At 30.3% G+C, this 21,788-nt stretch overlaps 1 protein-coding gene across 1 annotated transcript in view; it reads left to right on the top strand.

Annotated features, from left to right (window-relative positions):
* LOC106461571 (AP-3 complex subunit delta-1-like) overlaps nt 1–21,788 on the top strand; it is a 98,576-nt gene that overhangs the window by 28,333 nt on the left and 48,455 nt on the right. The window contains exons 5-8 of the mRNA XM_022388573.1: nt 348–477; nt 1,849–1,988; nt 11,056–11,129; nt 17,900–17,949. Of these exons, the coding sequence (XP_022244281.1) occupies nt 348–477; nt 1,849–1,988; nt 11,056–11,129; nt 17,900–17,949 (394 nt within the window). The remainder of the gene's footprint in view (nt 1–347; nt 478–1,848; nt 1,989–11,055; nt 11,130–17,899; nt 17,950–21,788) is intronic.

Below are 21,788 nucleotides of genomic sequence, written 5' to 3'. Positions count from 1 at the left end.
AGAAGTCCTCTTATGAGTTAAGAAATTTCATAAGTTTTCTGAAAATTCTGTAAATCAGCATTTAAAGTAAAATTCTAATTTTCTAATTATTTAAAATCTGTGGATTGAATTTTCTAAAATTTTAATTTAACCATTTAAATTACTATTGTTCAACAGCTACCACTTTGGTGATTACCTTTGGGGTAATGTATACATCTGTCAAAACTAGTTTAGATTAGTAAATATATGTTAATTATTAACACTAGGATGTTTGCTTTAATAACAAACATATGTTTTATTTTGGTATTCACTATTAATTGTAAGGAAAGTGTAGTGATATTTTTTTATTATTTTTGTTGTATGACCAGTTGAGTTCCACAAAACCTTATCTCAGGAAGAAAGCTGTGCTTCTGATGTATAAGATATTCCTATGTTTTCCTGATGCTTTAAGACCAGCCTTTGCCCGACTAAAGGACAAACTGGAAGACCTTGATCCAGGTATTAAATGTGCTTTTACACTATTCGGTTATTATATGATGATATTAACAAATTATTAGTTTTTCAGTAAATGTACCTAGAACTCTGAAACACAACAATGTTAATAAGAGATTTCTAATGATATAGAAATCTAGTTTAACAAATCCTGAGTATAAAACAAATAATCCATTGTTCATACAGGTTTGATTCTTTACTTCCTCGCTGTGTGTGTGTGTGTGTGTGGGAAGTATTTCATTTAATGGTATTCTAACACATATATGAAAATGTATGGAATAAATAGTGTTTAATATTTATATGCCCATAATTTTTTTTCCAGAGCATGATGAATGTAGGCTCCTTACAGCCAAAATAATGAGTGTATTTCCAAATTCCAAAATTATTGTCTTCCTACAGTGAAGAATAACTTAAAGCACCTTCATTATTTCGGTTTGTTTTACTCGTGAGATGGAGTTTATTTCATAAACATAGTAAACTGTTTCACAGCCACGGGGGGAACGGCTACACCATATAGTACCTTATCAAGTGTGGCTGTGAAACAGTTTACATATTGGGGGGGGGGGGGCTACACCATATAGTACCTTATCAAGTGTGGCTGTGAAACAGTTTACATATTGGGGGAGGGGGGGGCTACACCATATAGTACCTTATCAAAGTCTATTTAACAGAAGAACACAGCTTTCATTGTTATCTTTAATAACCTCTAGACGAAAACAGTAGAACATCAAAATTTTTGCTTTTTACTTTTCTTTGTTATAAATTTTACTGTACTGCAATAATAACTAATGATGTACAACACATCCATTACATTTATATAACAATTTTTATATGTTTAGACTATGATAACCATTCATAAAATTATCAAGTTTCTTATTTTGAGCTTAACTATCATTAGGCCAGTGATGGGAAGACCTGAAATTTTAGTCAGTAACTAAAAAACAACTAATAAATACCAGCATAAAATATCCATGTTCTACAGCACGATTCAACTACTTCTATAGTTACCTCAAGAGTGAATGGGGAGAGAGGAGGGGTAGCTTATTGAGAAAACACCCCTGTTTGGACATCCACCCACTGTACCCAAGTATGTGTTCCAAGTGTGGTGTCTTGTTTACTTGTGAATTTGAGAACTAACACAGTTTTAAACATGACCTCCTGGAATCTAGAGGGAGGAAGGAAGCAGGAACACAAGACCTGATACAAGATTCAGGTTTATCAACCCTGATAAACCTATTCTTAGACCCCCATCATGCTTGGGTGACCTTACAGGGATATTTTAGCCCCCCCTTAGTATTGGGGCCACACCATATAGCACCTCAACAAGTGTGGCTGTGAAACAGTTTATATATTGGCGATTTAATTAACATTTTACAGGTGTTCAGTCAGCTGCAGTCAATGTTATCTGTGAACTAGCTCGTAAAAATCCAAAAAATTATTTGTCACTTGCACCAGTTTTCTTTAAGCTCATGACAAGTTCTACAAATAACTGGATGCTTATTAAGATAATCAAGCTGGTATGTATAAACTATTTCTCATTTTTGTTATTTAATATGGTGCATTGTTTTTGCTTTTTAACCCTATCAGCCCTGGTTGAGTCAGTTTGAATGTACTTTACAATGATTCTTAAAATGTTTTTCTAAAATTACTATAACTATTGTCATTAAATTTGGGACATATTTTCAAAATAGTTATTGGGCAATTGTGGTTAAAAAAAATCAATTTTTGGTTCAAACTCTTGTTACTTTTGCTTTTGAAATCTCATAATGCCTTGTGGGTAACAATATTTTTATATCAATAACAACAACAACAAAAAACACAGGTTCTATTTTTGTACTGTATTTCTAAAATCTTCTAACTCTATAAAACCAAATTTTGTCACAATAAATTGAAATATTTGTGTGTAATTTTGTTTAGATAGCATACATGATTCTTGTGTCTGCAGAAAAGTCATTGACATCCTGCAATAAGAACTAACAAAGTCCCAGAAATATTATTGATCAAATTGTTGAGAATTAGCCACCATTTGGCAGATTTCTATTGTAAATTAAGCCATCCAACCATTTCATTCAAATCTGTTAAGAAAAATGTAAGAACAGGTTTGGGGTACTGAGGCAGAAAACAAAATACTAGTACAAGTAGGCTGTATCTGAGATTGCTTTGATGCTTATGCTGTACTAAAACCTGAAGCTTCTTTTAACTCACTGATTAACAATCCAATCAATTGCAATTGTCTTTTGAAGGCAAAGGTATCCAAGCACCTTAAATGGCAGATGACTGAGAATGATATGTGATTCTGGTAGATAACATGTGGCAACAGGTAATTGAGAATGATACGTGATTCTAGTAGATAACACGTGGCAACAGGTGATTGAGAATGATATGTGATTCTGGTAGATAACATGTGGTGACAGGTGATTGAGAATGATATGTGATTCTGGTAGATAACATGTGGCAACAGGTAATTGAGAATGATACGTGATTCTAGTAGATAACATGTGGCAACAGGTGATTGAGAATGATATGTGATTCTGGTAGATAACATGTGGCAACAGGTAATTGAGAATGATACGTGATTCTAGTAGATAACACGTGGCAACAGGTGATTGAGAATGATATGTGATTCTGGTAGTTAACATGTGGTGACAGGTGATTAAGAATGATATGTGATTCTTGTAGATTGGTAACAGATGGTTGAGAATGATATGTGATTCTGGTAGATAACATGTGGTGACAGGTGATTGAGAATGATATATGATTCTTGTAGATAACGTGGCAACAGGTGATTGAGAATGATATATGATTCTTGTAGATAACGTGGCAACAGGTGATTGAGAATGATATGTGATTCTGGTAGATAATGTGTGGCAACAGGTGATTGAGAATGATATGTGATTGGTAGATAACATGTGGCAACAGGTGATTGAGAATGATATATGATTCTTGTAGATAACGTGGCAACAGGTGATTGAGAATGATATGTGATTCTGGTAGATAACATGTGGCAACAGGTGATTGAGAATGATACATAATTCTGGTAGATAACATGTGGTGACAGGTTATTGAGAATGATATGTGATTCTGGTAGATAACATGTGGCAAACCATATGTAAGGACCATTTCATGAAAAGGAGTGTATGGTATACTTTGGGGTTGAAAAGAAAATCATACCTCAGCTTCTCCGAAGGTTATAAACTCCAAACACTCTTCATTTACTGTAAAGTGTAACATTTTATTCTAGTATTGCAAGATCTGAAGCTTAGGGACCATAATTAAATTTATAAAAAAATCATATATATTTATATTACAAGCTAAGACAAAATGTCCAACATTTATTTATTGACATTTTTGTACTGTCAAATCATTGCACAAAAAGTTGCAAAAATCAGATCTGAAATATTCCAGAATTTCTATCATTTTATCCTCTATAAAATACATTTAAAATTTTAATGCAGAAAAATAAAAATGAAATAAGTTGTAGAAATATTCTTTTTTTTTTATCATTATAAATTGTTCAATATGGTACTGCATTAAAAATGTTTTAGTCAACTAGTACAGTCAGTAGGGTTAAACTTTTTTTTCTAAATACCTATTAAAGTCTATATATTAATCACTTGGTCAACTGGCACAGAAACCACGGCTGATAAGGTTAAAACGTTTTTTTTTATGCCTATTAAAGTCGTTTTTTGACTTAATACAAACTACCAAGAATTTACCTGCAGCTTTTTAATTAAAATGTTTAACTGATTGTGTGGAACATATTTATCAATTTTGATTAAAAGTCTTGAAAAATATATTAAAAATATAGTTTCAAAAGAAAAATTTGCTTTTGTGTTCAAACTACTATTATCATTGTTGTTTATTTATATACTTATAATGGATGGGTAAAATAAATAGTATGAAAAAATTATCGAAGAAATACATTTGTTGGAAAACTCTTGGACAAAAATTACATGTACTACTGATTTCGCTTTAAACTTGAATGTATGAAATTTTTACCTCTTTAAATTCTTTCTTGAATACCTTTTGAATATCTTTTCTTATTTCTTAGTGATATGTGCTTGAAGTATGTCATACTTTCTGAATTTGTAAATGTTAAATGGTTTTTCTAAGTATTTTAAAGTTTTGAATCTTTACAGTGTGCGATTTCCTTGTTGTTAGTATGTCAGATGTTCCAGTAGGTGGCTTATAATTTATCATTGGTGTTATTAAATATCCAGAATTCAGTACATATTAAACAACATATACAGGATAATAATTAAGAAAATTCCATATATTTTTTGTAATATTAAACCTAGGGACCTGGCTGTGCTTCGCGGGCAAAGTTGCACCATTGGATTTTTAAAAAATCATAGAAAACAAATTAGTAGTCAGTCTTCCACACATAAAAAAAAACATTTTTAGAGGTTTTTTCATTTAATAAATGTTTTGATTTTGAGCTTATTTCAGCATGCTCCAAATGAAACATTAGTGTTTGTGAATTTTCTAAGTTTTTATGAGCATAACATGGCACTCGTAGCCCCTAGATAAAATTGTTTTTGAACCAAGTTGTGCCAATTTGTACATTCTAACTTCAGTACAAATGTAGTTTTATTGATTTTTAACAAGTCATTGTTTCTCAACCTTGGTTGTCATGGTGTAATGTAATTGATAAAGTGATAAAAACTTAGTTTGGTGATATATTGCAACAAAATAAGAGAATATAAGAAGATTGGTGACTAAATCTAAATGTATTAAACCCAACATAAAAGTTGAACTTAAACAAATATGGGAAAATAATAATTTGGTAATGCTGTTGTAGTAATGAATTATTATGATTATTTAGTAAAATGAGTGAATTATTGAGTGATCAAGAGCATTATAAACTTTTAACTAACAACCCTACCAAAAACATAGAGAAGAAACTGAACCAATTTATATTAGGTTTAAAAAAAGAAATTTGTTATATGATTCTGTTTATAATTTTTTGAGATTTAGTGATGCAAAAACACCTTACATTTATGGGTTTCCCAAGATACATAAACAAGATGTACCTCTCACACTTATTGTATCCACTAGAAGAGTATTTATTTATTTATAACCTAGGTAAACTTTTAGCTTCAATATTGAGACCTTATGCATTACTGAGAGAATGTTATAAAAAATACAGAACATTTTACCAAGTTATTACGTACACTCAATCCTTGTAGTTTGTTAATTAATTTTTATGTTATTTCACTATTTACTCAAGTACCAATCAATGAATCTATTGATTGTGCTCTTTCTTGTTTTATACAAGATGAAAATTTAAGAACAAAACTTTAATCAGAAGTTTTAAAACAAATGTTAATTTTTACAACAACACAAACTGTATTTCAAGTTAATGAGGAATTTTATGATCAGATTGAGAGAATAAGCATGGGCAGTCCATTAGCACCTGTTCTAGCTAACATCTTTATGAACATGCTTGATTATAAAGTTAAAAGCATGGTTAATCTAAGAATATGCTTTTTTTGTCCGATATTCTGGTGAAATGGTTGAACAGTTTTTAGTATTTTTATATTCATGACACCATAATATTAAATTTACCCATGAGAGTGGGTTAACTTTTCTCAATGTCATGGTTAGTAGGTTTAATGATGCTTTTAAAATGAAGGTAATTAGAAAAGAAATACATACTAATCTATACTTGAATTGGCTCAGCTCATCACAAATTTCAAAAAATAGAGATTATAAAAACTTTATTGGCCATTGCAAAAACTAATTGCAGTTCAAAAGAAGGAAGTACATTGTTTGGAAAAAGTATTGGCAAAAAAAATGATTATCCTCTTAATGTGGTTAGAAAATACTTGAGAACTGATTTATTCAGGTAATTTGATTTATTGTATAATTCCTTATATATCTAGCTTATCAAATATGATAGAAGGACTGTGAAAAGAATCCAAAAGGAAGTATAAGCTTCCAGTTGTGGGAAAATTTTTATTTTTACCAGAAAAAAAGATGGATATAATCTTTAAAAATAGAATTAAACTAACTACTATCGAGAGAAGGGTAGTTTACATTGTAGAATGTATGGACTGTAATAATCTCTATATAGGGGAGACTGGTAGAAATTTAAGTACTAGAATAACGGAACATGAACATGCTCCATCATGTGTCTACCAACATGTATGGACTGTAATAATCTCTATATAGGGGAGACTGGTAGAAATTTAAGTACTAGAATAACAGAACATGGACATGCTCCATCATGTGTCTACCAACATGTATGGACTATAATAATCTCTATATAGGGGAGACTGGTAGAGATTTAAGTACTAGAGTAACAGAACATGGACATGCTCCATCACATGTCTACCAACATGTATGGACTGTAATAATCTCTATATAGGGGATACTGGTAGAAATTTAAGTACTAGAATAACAGAACATGGACATGCTCTATCATGTGTCTACCAACATTTTAAAGATGCAAAACATTGTAGTGAAAATATAATTGTTAAAAATATTTATTGAGAACCTAATATTAATCAATATAAAATAAATGTAATTTTATTAAAGGAATACAAATGTTTAATAAATAAAACTCAAGGAGTAGGTTTATACTTATGCCAAGCTCAGAGTTATGTTTGTGATGTCACCAATTGGGTATATTTAATTGTTGTGTACAATTGTGCTGAGTACCCGATGATGCCACATTAGTGGCAAAACATTGTTTTTAAATGATTTTTTTTTCTCTCCCATTTTAGTTGTTTTTAATTTAAAAAAAAATGTTTAACAACTTTTCCCACTCTTATAGTCCTGATTTGTATTTAAAGCTTGCCTTGTTCTATACTTCATTTGAGTTATGGTAATTAATGTATTTCATGGAACAAGATGAGGTGGTTTAGTTAGATCATTTCACTCTCAATCATATCAAGTTTTGTTTCACTAACAAGGCTGCTGTTTATTAGGTCATATTTATGTTAGGCTTTATCAGCCTGAGCAACGGCTTGAATGGGTAAAGAAAATCACCAAAAAAGAAATTCATATAAAACGGTTCTAAAACTTGCTACTATATCAGATTAAAACCTTCTAATGAAATATAAAAAAAGTTAGCTTGCTTATAAATTTGGGATGGTGAAAAAGTTATTTTTATCGTACGTCAGTGAAACTGCGTTCAATGTTTTTCAAGGAAAACTAAGAAAAATTTGTTTGCTAGAATAAAAATTTTATTTGAAATTTTAGAAAATATAGAAAGACATAAAAATCACTAATTGAAATGTACATCAAAGTAAAGCAATTCATATTGTTTCATTAAAAAAAAACCTCACAATGAAATCTATTTGACTTTTTAAAGTTGCAAACTCATAATAAAGATATATATATCACATGTAAGAATACAATCCATTTGGTAGGAATTTAGGTTAAAAGTATATTTCATTTCCTTTCGGGGAATGAAATATAACATGTGGCAGTCAGAAACTTCCGCTTCTCTTCACCCCACTTCATAAATAGAATTAAGTGGCCGAGTCATTTAAGAATTAAATGCTTACGTGAGTGAAAGTTTGTTAATTTTTCTAATGACGAATTCACAAGCTTTGGGAAGAGCCGAGGGGAGATGCGAAAAATAAGAGAAAGAATACAGTATTTTGCAGAAGCTATATAATCTGTAGAAAGTTCATCTCAACCTTCAAAAATTTCACCCAGTAATTTATTTATTTTAATTTTTTGAAATGCAATAAAACACCATACAACAGGTGCTCCAAACTGATACTATCAGGTGTTTAAAAAATTAATCTTATGGCAGCTGTACTTGAATAGTCAAAATGTTCTTCTTTGTTTAATAGAGTTTGTAAAAAGCCTTAGACGTGGGTTGCCAGTCTCATTTGTTATAATGTTTATGGAGTTAGTTACTTCTAGGCTTCAAACAGTATTGCAGTGCTGCATCGTGCAGTAAGTCACTTCAAGGTGCATTCCAGTTTCTCGTGTACACTGTGGCAGAATTTTGTAGTGATAGTCCTACTAATTGTTCAGAAATTGTTTACACAACATGAAGTCTAGTTATATTTAAGCATAGCTTTTATTTGTATTTAATCATGGAAAACCTTGTTTTTCAAAATGCCAGGCAGCAATTCTCATGCCAGCTCATTTCATTTCAAACTAGCATAAAATACTCATGCTCTGCTGCAGGATTCTAAGGTCCCCTCATGATTCACAGAGGTACCAGTCATGTGTCTCCATTATCTTAATTACTTCTATATCTACCCCAATGTGCCAATTCTTTAATTGATTTGTCTGTTGCCTTTTCCAAACTTAATTCAATTCAACTCTTTTTTTAAAAACAAATAATTTTAATTTAGCTTTTCAGATTCAATTTTTTTGTCTTCCTTGGAAATTTTATCTGAATTCTTTTCATTCCCCAAAGTCTCCAATATTCTCTGATTCATATTTTTAGTCCTGTTGTTTGTTGTCATTTCCCAAACTTAGTTCAATTCAACTTTTTTTTTAATTCTCAACTCTGTATTTTTTCTTCCCATGTTTGTGTTTAAAAAGAGTATTTAGCAGAAAACCTCCATATATTGTTCGTTCAGTGAGTGAGAATTAGAAAATAATATGATACTTTTCTATAGACCTTCAGGAAGCAGAATCAGGGGCTATAGAGCAAAAAATTGTCCAAAATTTTTTGAGTCAAATCTAAAAAATAATACCCATGTGCACACTTTCAGAATCCCCTTAGTATGCATGCAAAGTTTCAGGTCTCTAGGTTCTTTCCTCTTGGAACTATGGTGGTCACACACACACACACACACACACTCAACGGCAGGCTCTTTTATTATTATAGATGAAAATAACTAGCCTCTAGCAAAAACACATATTGCATTGTCTATCATAGTATTACAAGTAGATCATCTATTTCTGTGTAAATAAATTTGCTCTTATGGCTAATAGAGTAAATGTACAAGACTAAATTAAATCAATTGTTTACACATACAGTATTTTTTTAGCAGTAATTAAAGTGATTAGTTTGTTATTTAAGATACTATAGAATACAAATGTTTTTCTGGATTTTGTCATTTAGTAAGAGATAAAGGTTGTATGCAAGCCAATTAAACTGGTATTTATTTTACCTCCTGGAACATCAAGCAATGGATAACAACAACTGGTCTGATTGGAATTGAGTCCAGCTTTAAAATCGCACACTGTTTATTGCCTTTCTACTTTTGAATACCTTTAAGATTTACCCTAATTAGAGTGTCCTTTATTTTACTCCATAACTTGCTTTTTTTTTTATTCTCCTTTTTGGTGTACTGGAACATGTATCAGGTGTATTGTTTAGTCAATCTGTGATGGTGTGCATGAGAAGCTTGTATAACTCTTGTCTTTTTGTGCTCATGAGATATCTGTCCTATTCTGTAACCACTCTACTGTCGCTTCCAGTTTGGTGTACTGACCCATGTTGAACCCAGGTTGGGTCGAAAGTTGAGTCAACCACTCATTAATATTATTCGCAGGTAATCATTTTGTTTTAACCAGCATCTTAGAAGATTCCTGTTTAAAATGCTTGTGGTTTTTGTTACATCTCTCTTGTGTGTTTTGCTGTCAGTTTAACTGCTTGTTATTCTCCAAGCCTGCTTCAGAAATTTTTGTAAATCCTACAATTCCTGCATAAAGCACATATACTTTAATATTTACTCCTGCATGCTAATGCTTTAATATGAATCCCAAATGTTTGTTGAAAATGTATGTATAGTGATTGGTAGGTATCATTCAGTGATTTTTAAAAACATCATAGGTAAGTAATCATTGGATTAAAGAGAAAAGTAATTTTTGTTCATACTTCAGCAAACAATAATATCAATTTATAAATCAATCATTCATGTCATGACACTTAATATAAGTATGTAAAAATACTGCTTATGAACTATCTTTGAGAAAAGCAACTTACGCACACACACACGTTTTATCAGAAACACTGTTATTGGTTGCTGTAGCTCAAGAATTTAGGCAGTTGACATTAAATATACCCAAGTTTGGTTGGGCTTCAATTTGAAATTCAGTCTAATTCATAAAATTATTATTATGGTTTTTGTAATTAACACTTCAGAATTGGAGTAGAATGCTTACGTTTCAAGGGAAAAGCAATTCTTTGTATTTTATTACTTTTGTTTCCCTATACCAGACTTGGGTAGTTATGCTGACTGAAAGACAAAATCTTTTTTTCTTTTTTTTTAATGTATAGATGCCACCCCCTGCTTTCGTCCTTTATACCCCTGTTTTTTCTCTCGAGGTCTGCTTGCAGCTGATTTTTATTAGTAAATGTTTTCATCTTCTTTACAGATTAAAAATGAATGTATTTCAATAAAGTTAGTTTTTTAAATTATTTAAATAAATTAGCTGGTGTGCTATTCAGGTTAATGAATTCACCAGAAAAATGAACCTGGTGAATTATCAGGCATTTTTAATATACATTAAATGGTTAGATGTTTTGTTTTAATAAAATTCTATATACTGTTGTTGGTGTTACGTAAAAGGCAGACTTTGTGTGAAAAAACAGGGTTTAATACCTTCGAAGGTTTCTCTGTATGCTATAGACACACGTTTGAACAACACTTTATTTTTCAGTTTGGTGCTCTGACCCCGCTAGAACCTAGGCTGGGTAAAAAGTTGATAGAACCCCTCACTAATTTAATTCACAGGTAATACTGTTTGTGTTTGAATTAGCCTATTTAATTTTGCATCCATATTTTTCCATGTTTTAGAGGGTTTTTTTACGGTTTTATAAGTTTTATAGATTAAAAAAAGGTAAACTTGTATACATTAAATCAAGAAGAATTTTTTTTTATTTTTCATAGTATGATTAACTGTTTATTTTAACAGTACTGATTTAAACTTTTTACCACAGTGATATGAAAGAGGGACAAATTTTTGGGTTAGGCCTGTACTCAATTCTATGTTAAAACCTCAAGGACAATTAAGTGGTTATTTATGGCATTGAAATTGTTTTAATCTAAAATTCTTTGTCATATAAATGTTTTGCTGGTGTACTTTGGCTCATACAAAACTTTGCAGGAAATTGTGTTTTTCAGAGTAATAGATATTTGAGTACAAACTGGAAACCTACTAATCTGAGCATTGGGAGGTAGACCTTTTTTCCCTGAAGGAGGAAGATCTACTTTCAAAACCACTTGGGTCAGAAGATTTCTTGTTTTGTTATTTATTATTTATCTAATTTTAATTCTTCACCATTTCTCAGTATCAATTATATTTGAGACTATTTCATACATATTAGTTTTCCCTTACAGGTTTGAGCAGCTATGTATTTTGGTTGCTGATTTGTATTAGGTTTTATTAAATTTAAACACTCATAAATTAATTAAAACTTTTTTTTGTGTGTGTGCTTGATTATGTTTCCCTATGTTTTTTTTGTTTTTTAATTTTTATAATGAGCTATTATTGTGTATTAGTTTGAGTTGTTAAATAAGTGTCTTACTTGTAGTATTAGTGGGCTAACCCTTTGGCTCAGTTTATGAAGTACCTGCCTGGTGTCCAAAAGAAGGTCCCAGGTTCATTCCCTAATCCAGGAGATACAAAAAATTTATAATGTACCAAGGTTTAGTTTCTGTGTAAATTTGAATTTTGTAGTCTATAAAAATAAATTCTCTGCCTACTTATGATCATACATACAAGAGGAACTGTGTGGAATCATGGTGCTTATCATCACACTCTCAATTTAATATTCTTGTGTTATCAGGCTTTTAGTACTTTACTAAGACCTCTTAGCTCAAGTGTTTTTGAAGCATGACTCTTTATTGAAAATGTAAGTTTGTAATATTCATTCTGCTAATAAAGATAGTATAATTATAAATATAGCAACTCAACAGTTTGATTTCAATTAGGAGAGAGATAGACAATAAAAACTGAACTATTAATATTTAATAGACTGGAAATGGTTAAATAAAACTATCTGAACTTTTTAGAATTTTTCTCTCAGACAGTTGTGTTTTTAACTGTTTGTTTCAAACCATTTTTAAAAAGTTTCAAAAGTGAAGCATATTATGCCCAGTAACATTCATACAGTTAACTTTAGAAAGACTTCTAAACCACTGATATTCTTGGAGAGCATTTGATGGAGATGAATAGTTAAAAAGAATTAATTTTTGTTTTCTCTCTCTCTTGTTTTTTGGCTGCATTTTTGTTGTATATTCTTGTAAAAATCATCTGTTGAATATTTGGGGGGTGCAGATCGAATGTGAGTGATAGGTGTTACGTTTTTAACATCATACATGAAGACAAACCAATGTTTTGTTCAAACATGTATATTCCTCTAAAAATAAATTGTTTCATTATGCTTATAAGTTGTCACTTAGGAGTCTATTTGTTTAGTTATAAGACTTTTAACCACCTTCCAAACATTATTTTTGTTTTAGCTTTATCATTCACAAGTTTTCTTTCCTGAATTTATTTTAATTCTTCCAGTGAACTTTTTCTAATTCAGTATGTTTTTCATGATTATTGTAAATTTAAGTTTTCCTCCTCTCTTTTGGATTATATTTTTGTTTTTGTGATAAATTTCTTCAAATTTGTAAGTTTTGGGTTGTATTGGTAATTGTGGAATACAATTTCCAAACATTTTCCATGTTATAACTTTTTTTACAATACTATTTCTCATATTTGTGAAACCTTGAGAGAACACCCCACAGGGGAAGAAGTCACACCAGATATTTTTATAGTAGGTTTACTTACCTAAAAGTGATATAGTTGAGGTCATGATTTTTCCCAAAATTTCTGGAACTTCGTAGCTTGGGTAGTGTTTGTATGTAGTAACCTAACTTAGAAGAAATCATTTTATATAATAGTGATCTTTCATATTTTGAAAGGTTACAGTATTAAAACTATTGTAAAAAAAAAGAACATTTTGCCTTTTGTAGTGATGATTCTTTACTTATTCTAATCTCCAGATTACATTTGTTTACAATATTATACTTCATCTTTCATAGCCCCTTTTATATCCCAAGCCACTTTATAACTACTGTATATTGCTGTTTTAATGTGGTGTATTCAGTGTCTGAGCTCTTGAATGGTTAGTTTAATAACTGTTCTTCAGATATTTACATATAAATACCATTTATTTTATTGAGATTGCATGTACTTTCCCATGGGGTGAACTTGCAGTGTTTTTGGAATATTGCATTCATTTATGAAGATGTAATGAAAATGGGCAGTCTGACAGAAAAGAAGATAAGCTCTCTTGTGATACAACTATTCTAAAATTCAATAATAAATAAATGGTGAAGTTTATTTCAGATAAATTGTTGACTTAGTCTGTTTCTTCGTTGAATTAACCTGTTTCAAATCCTAAATGGAAAATGTTTTTCTGATATATACAGATTAAAATAAATCTTGATGCCATTTTCTTAACTCTGCAAAAAAAAAAAACTATTCAAGTTTAGCTTTTCATTTAAAATCATCTTTAGAAATTCTTTTAAAGAATTTTTTTGTTCTCCATTGACTAAAAATAGAGACCTGAATGTTAACAATAATGATGAATTTCCACTATTCAATTAGAGCAGGCAAAGAGTTATTGGTGGAGATTGCTGGGTAGATGGTTTCCCTTTAGAGCTGGATGGTTACTTGATTAACCTACAAGCACTGATTACATTGATTAGTATCACAAAATAATTCAACAATCAGAATGACAATGAAATTAGTTTGTCGTGAAAATAATTCAACAATCAGCATGACAATGAAATTAGTTAATGTCGTAAAAATAAGTCAACAATCAGAATTACAATGAAATTAGTTAATGTCATGAAAATAATTCAACAATCAGAATGACAATGAAATTAGTTAATGGCGTGAAAATAATTCAACAATCAGAATGACAATGAAATTAGTTAATGTCATGAAAATAGGTCAACAATCAGAATTACAATTAAATTAGTTGATGTCATGAAAATAAGTCAACAATCAGAATTACAATGAAATTAGTTAATGTCATGAAAATAATTCAACAATCAGAATGATGATGAAATTAGTTAATGTCGTGAAAATAATTCAACAATCAGAATGACAATGAAATTAGTTAATGGCATGAAAATAATTCAACAAACAGAATTACAGTAATATTAGTTGATGTCATGAAAATAAGTCAACAATCAGAATTACAATTAAATTAGTTAATGTCATGAAAATAAGTCAACAATCAGAATTACAATGAAATTAGTTAATGTCATGAAAATAAGTCAACAATCAGAATTACAATGAAATTAGTTAATGTCGTGAAAATAATTCAACATTTAGAATTACAATTATATTAGTTGATGTCCTGAAAATAATTCAACATTTAGAATTACAATTATATTAGTTGATGTCCTGAAAATAACTCAACAGTCAGAATTACAATTAAATTAGTTAATGTCATGAAAATAATCAACTAATCAGAATTAGTGTTTTTGGTTATTACTGTTTTCATTTATTTCAAATATCCAAGAATTGAAATATTGCTATTATGATATCTCTCTCTCTCTCTCTTTTCTTTCTTCTTCTTTCTTTCTTTTTTTTTTTTATTATTATTATCATTGTTATTATTGTTAATTCAAGTTTGTTCATTTCTGACAAGACTCATGACTGCATGGTAAAAATCCAATAATTGAAACTTGTGTTTCTGAATATTACTATTTTAAATTATTCCAACTATCCAAGTCTTATGAGAATAACTGATTAGTTAAAATTAATCAACTAATGAACCTAATGATTAATCATTTAGGAAATTCCACTAATCACCCAACTGTAATTCCCCTTAGTGTATCAGCTCAAAATTTGGGATGGCTAGCACAAATAGCCCTTGTATAGCTTTTGCAAATTCTGACATTATCAATTGGTGATATTTAAATTTCAAAATGACAAGCTTTAAGAACATTTTGATTTAAAAACAGTTATAAACAGAAATTATATTCTTACATGAGGTGTCCAATATGTGTGTGTGGAAGACACCTCATTCATTGGGAAATCTTGTTTGTGAGTGAAAAGTTATGCTTTTATGGATGACTGATATATTTTCATTATACTGGGTTTAAAATTTGGTGTTTAATTCTGCTCTTACTTTCCATATGATTCTTCTATTTTAAACATTGATGACTGAGCAAAAATATTGTGAAGTCAAAACTAGATGGAATACTATAACAGTCTTGGACTAGTTAACTAGTCATGACTGGATAACTGCTTTCATGACCACATCAACTGACATCCAGTTGATCCTACTTAGGTCTGTGTGCAGAAAGCAAGTACAAATGAAGTCTAACATGACTTGTTCTGAATCTAGAGAAAATGCTGGAACAAAAGTAACATTGAAACATGCTATATGTATGGTGTTTTAATAGTCTTTGATCACCACAATGAACCTATATTTATATAGGATTGTATAAATATGCAACATTGATGGTACTAATTTATTGTGAATTATTCAGTATGCATGGTTTTAAAATAATAAATATGAAGCACTATCATTTGATTTACCATTTGTTACGGAGTTATATAGGTTTGGGGGAATTTCACCAAAATGTTGCATTTAACTTGGGGAGTGTGGAAGCAGTATCGTGTTCCACTAACTTCAGCACAAGATGTCCATCAAGACAACTCATCATATCAGGCTAAAACTGCTGCCTTTATAGTGACTGCCATTCTTTAAAAAAGAGGGGAAACAAGTAATAAAAAAACTTTGAAAAAAAATACCGATGATGTAGGGATGACAATGCCAAAAAGTACAAAAACAAGGTAGGAATGAATACACAAAACCATACAAAAATCCCTACATAAGTAGCCACTGAGTCAATGTTACAAGCTTATGGGAATTAGCCATTGTAAGACTTTATACTATTATTCAGTTTAAATGCTTTTATTCGAATCTGAATTCATCCAAATGAAAGGAATTCAACATTTAGATGTAGATAAAAGGTTTTCTAGGAAATATTTGGCTACTTGTAGAGGGATTTTTGTAAGGTTTTGTATTCATTCCTATCTTGTTTCTGTACTTTTCGGCATTGCCATCTCCACGCCATCCATATTTTTTTTCAAAGTTTTTTTATTTCTTGTTTTTAATATTGAAACATACTGTTAAGGTTCTATGCTTCAGCTGTTTTTGTTGTATAGAGGCTTCCTTTAGTAAGTGGTTCATTTGCTGACCATGCAAATGATTTGTTAAACATTCTAACATCATTACAACATAAAGTCTAGTGTAGACTTTAGTGTTCACTTGACAGACTTCTATCAAATAATTTGTTCTGATATGGAAAATTGAAACAGGCTTGAACTCCAACAGAACATTGTTACCATCATAAATTTTTAACCTGCAAAACTTGATTAATAATCAAACTGTATTTTTATTATAATAAATAATTAAAAACAACATTTACTATTTATACAATTAAAATTTTATTGAAGCCGTACGACTTCCACTTTAAAACAACACTGTATTTTTATTTAAGGTGCCTGTAAATCTTGCTGTAATAGAACGTAGAGTAGGTTGTTTATGTTAATCTAAAATCAAAAACATCATTATCATTAAAATTATGTTGTTTTATTTCAGATATTTCTCAAATAAACATGTGGCAAGCAATACATAATATTGCCACATGTAACTAGTGAAAAGTTACTCTTTGTTTTTATAAAAGTATATATGATGAGGAACAGTGTGCTGATAAACTTATTTTTAATTTTGTTTTTTGTTAAATTTTCTTAAATCAGTTATTTTCCACATGTATAAGTCATATTGTAGTACATGTATAGTTGAAGTAGTATTGGATTTATGTGCTACATATATCCAGTGCATTATATTTATTAATCATTTTTTTTATATATGTAAAGATGAAGAATAAAGTGGAATGCTCATTTTATATGAAAAGATTGTTTTTCTTTTTTTAGTTCAGATGTTTTCTATATGTTTATGTAGCATCAATATGTATGTTACCTTAGGTAACAAACTGGATTTATGTACTTGTTTTTATAAGAGTAGATGTGATGATGAATTACTATGTTTGCTAATTTTAACTATAACAGATTGTTAAGTTTTAACTCGGACATATATAGTAGTAATGCATAACATTGCTGCGGGTAACCAACAAATTGTACTTTAATAATGTGTATTTATTTTTATTTCTTTAAAAAAATGGTATTCCAAACAATGAGTTAATATTATGTTTTTAAATATATCTTTGTCATGATGTAGTAGCTTTAAACCAAGTTATTATGAAATCTTAAAAGTACTTTTATCAAGTGGTTAAAGTTTCTATTCGGTTATTTTAAAAAAGTTATTTCAAACATTAACTAAAAACACTGAAGTAGGGTTTAATAGATATAATGTTTGAGTGTTAATAAGAAAGGAGTAGCAAAATATTTGTTGTTACAAATATTGTAACAAAAGTATGACATTAAACTTCAGGTTTTAATAAGTTGATTATCAATTTTTCAGCACATCAGCCATGTCTCTTCTTTATGAATGCATCAACACAGTAATAGCAGGTAAGCATGTGAAAGCTCAAATGTTTTCAGTAAAACATTTCTTTTGACAGTAATTGTAGAAGATCATGGCAATATTTTATATGGCAAACTCTACAATATCAATTTGCGAATTTAACTTAACTTTTGAATGTATCAAAATAGTTTTCATATTATTTTCATTGAAACAAATATTTTTTATATTTTGGGAAAGGTAAAAAATATTGAGTACAAATGGGTAAAATAAGACATCGGTTGTAGAAATAACATCAGCTTGAAAAGGAAAATTTAAAGCATTCTTTTCTTCTTTAAAAAATGCACAGTATGCAATACGAACTAACCAATAATCTTAACTAGCAGGAGTTTGAGTAGCGTTTGATAGCGTTTTTGTCAGAAAAAAGGCTTATTATTCATTAAAAGTATACGTTGGTTATCATCACATTAATGAGGAATTCTATTTAATTAAATAGAAGATTAATAGTTTAATTTATTTATATATATTTTTTTTACTGTGTTTAGTAAAATAAAAATTCAGTGCATCATGCAGTGTAAATGTTTCAGTATATTAAGTATATTCTCATGATTTAAGTATCCCTTATAGTTTTGTAATGCAATGTTTTATGAGTATCACTAAAGCAAGCCTAACCCTATATGAAGTGAACACTATACTTTTTTTCTGGAATCCTAATTAAATTATTTAAATCTTGGTAGAAAAGATAAATCCGTAAAAATCATCAACAATACACTTTTGCAGAGCTTATCTTCACTTAAATGTTTCTATCCATACCATGATGGTTCAAATCACTGCCTTGTATGCTACACGTTTTCAAGATATAACACACGGAGGCCTGGCATGGCTTGGTAGTCAGGGCACTTGGTTTTGCAGTCTGCAGGTCTAAGGTTTGCATCCTCTCACCTAATGTTCCCTTTTAATTGTGGAGCCGTTATGATGTGATGGTCAATTCCGCTATTCGATTAGTGTAACCAAAGAGTTGGCAATGGGTAGTGTGACTAGCTGCCTTCCATCTAGTCTACCAAACGTAAACTAGGGATGACTAGTGTAGATAGCTCTCAAGTAGCTTTGCACAAAATTCAATAAAACCATATGGACAGAGATTATTGATACAAGATTTCATGAAAGAGCTTAAGGTTCAAGCTTTCACTCTGAACAGTGGCAAAAAAGTGGTCATTATAGGTCCAGCACTAGCTATTTTTGCCACTCTAAGCAAGGTTTCAATCTTCCGATTTTAATTTGTACAACAAAACTGAAGTGCACAAATAAAATAAAATTGATTTATTTATTAAAACCTGAGGAAGTGTTAACATGTGACCACCATGCCAGATCAAAATCTGATGCAAAATCTCGCACTATTTGATTCATGTAAAGTGATTGTGCAGTTTCATGCTCAATTGAAATTCTTGCCTGTCTAACCAGGCTTATTTTGCCGTGGTTGATCTTAGAAAGGTTTTAATCATTTTGAATTTGGAAAAACTTCTTTCACTATTAGCAGTGGTGATGGGCAAAGTCACCAGTGTAACAAAGTTGTTGGGAAATGATGATGACAATATGTTCTGACACGTATTCCAATGCACTTTGGGGGGGGGGGGGGGTAATTTTAGTCACTCTTCATGCAGTTCACCACACAGTTCTGTTGCATTGATATCAGTTGCCAATAAATCTGAACAATGAGATTTTTTTGTGTAGTTGATAAAATATCTCTTTTTCCACAGATTCAATGATTGTGTTGATAGTTTTGTTCAATTTTTGAAGCCTATCTTTGTAGTGACTGTTTTTGCTTCAGAACTCCTGCAATGAAGACACCATTGTCTTAGTTTGTGTTGGAATGCACAATTAATGAAAAACTGAGAACTTTAATAATATTTTCAAACAAGGAATAGAAGCAGAAAAGTAGATGTATGTGCTTAAATCTAGTCAATAAACACCACTACCTTTGTGCACCTGTTAGCTGCACAATTCAACATATGATTCATTAACTGTATATTGAATGGGACAACAAAAGCTCTTGAATTTTGGTCTAGTCTTTTTTTTTGAAGACCATTGTTCTTGCTTTTTGTGTTGGCTCCATTGTCGTATCTCTGGCTTTATAAACCATCCTGGAACTGTGTTATTTCCTCAAGTTTGCTCAGAACAACTTCATGAACACTTATGTCTTTCAGTGACAGATATCTAAGGAAATACTTGTTGATACTAAACTCACCTACTTCAGTGGTAGATTCCCCAGTAGCTGTGATAAACCATTGGTTCTGCAGACATGCATGTGGCATACAAACACAATCAAGTTAGAATTGACATTTCTAGCAATGGTCTTGTTAGATAGCAGTAAATTCAGCTCATTCTAGACTTTCTTTCCCAGATAATGATTAAAGATTATTTGCATGATAAATCTTTTAAAATATTATTGACAGGATTGAGGATAGCCATATGTTCAACATATTTCAAGAAATATCTATTTCTATGTATGAAAAGTTTCTCATGAATTCATGTAAATAGTAAAATTTTGGGCTCCATAAACTATCAAGACAATAAAGTATTGCATGAACAGTGCCCTAAAATTTTTCCAAATTAGCTTTTTTTTTTAATGTTGAGCATCAGTAAGACTGTGCACTTACTTTGTCCATGTCTTTAAATTCACTGTTTAACCACTTCTTAGGTATCCCATTTTAATTGTCACATTTTTAGCTATCTTGGAACTTTTATGAACCTGTACACATTTTTAGAAACTGCAGCATCTTGAGCACAGGTCAATATTTCAGGATTTTTTAAAGTTCTATAGTCATACACTTTAAAATGTTTGTATTCTTTATGTTTCCTAAAGAAATAGAAATTTCTGGTACATAGAAAGATATGTGTAATATTCCACCATCACTTTCTTAATTACAATGAGAGCAATTACATTATAAACAAACAGTAGTGGCCTTGTAACTTCTCTATTTATCACCCAGGTGGTTGCCCCATTGCCTATCTTATAATGCCAACTTTGTCTGTATAAAGTGACTTTTTCTCTAGGAATAACTTCAAAGAACTTTTAAGTGTTATATAATAAGTTACACTTATATTATACCTTATACTAATAGTATTGAAATTTAAGGCTTAAATATCGATTGCTTTTTGGTATGACTAATTTTTTTTAAAGTGCTTTGTTAAGATAATTTATAGAATCACAATTTTTCACAGTATATGGACACCATATGCTTAATGTTGTCTTTTTAGTGTGTTTATATTAACATATTTCAGTATTTTGCTTGGATTTATTAATTTTCAAATAGTTATTCTTATGTAGAGATTGTTATATAAAATTGCCCCCCCCCCCCAGTGGCACAGCGGTATATTTGCAGACTTGCAACACTAGAAACAGGGTTTTGAGCCCTGTGGTGGGCAGAGCAGGGATAGCCCATTGTGTAGCTTTGTGCATAAATTCAAACAAACAAACTATAAAATTGTGACTCCCTTTTCTAGTCTAATTTTTGTTATTAACAAGTTATCTAATGAGTAACATGTCACTTTTCATGATTAAAAGTAACTAGAAACATGTATACAAGATAATTCTTTGGCACTTCTATTTTGGCATGAATTTTATGTCATCAATATGATGAATGAGTACATTGATCTTAATTTGTGTTCAGTCAGGAACCTATTGAACTGAATAATTAATTCAAAAATACAACAACAGCAACTTTTACTGTAAAAGTTGATGTTAATGTGTTTTTGACCATATTTTAATATAGATTATAACTGTTTCATTTTATTAGGTTGTCAAGAAATTAATGTCACTTTTTTTAGATAATAAAACTTGAACAACTTGTATATCAAAACAAAACATTTATTAAATGAAATAGTTTCT

This window comes from Limulus polyphemus, unplaced genomic scaffold (assembly GCF_000517525.1).
Source record: "Limulus polyphemus unplaced genomic scaffold, Limulus_polyphemus-2.1.2 Scaffold989, whole genome shotgun sequence".
In the NCBI taxonomy this organism is placed as follows: Eukaryota; Metazoa; Arthropoda; class Merostomata; order Xiphosura; family Limulidae; genus Limulus; species Limulus polyphemus.
The sequence above is the reverse complement of the archived record's forward strand: the minus strand, read 5'-3'. Positions and strand labels throughout refer to the sequence as shown.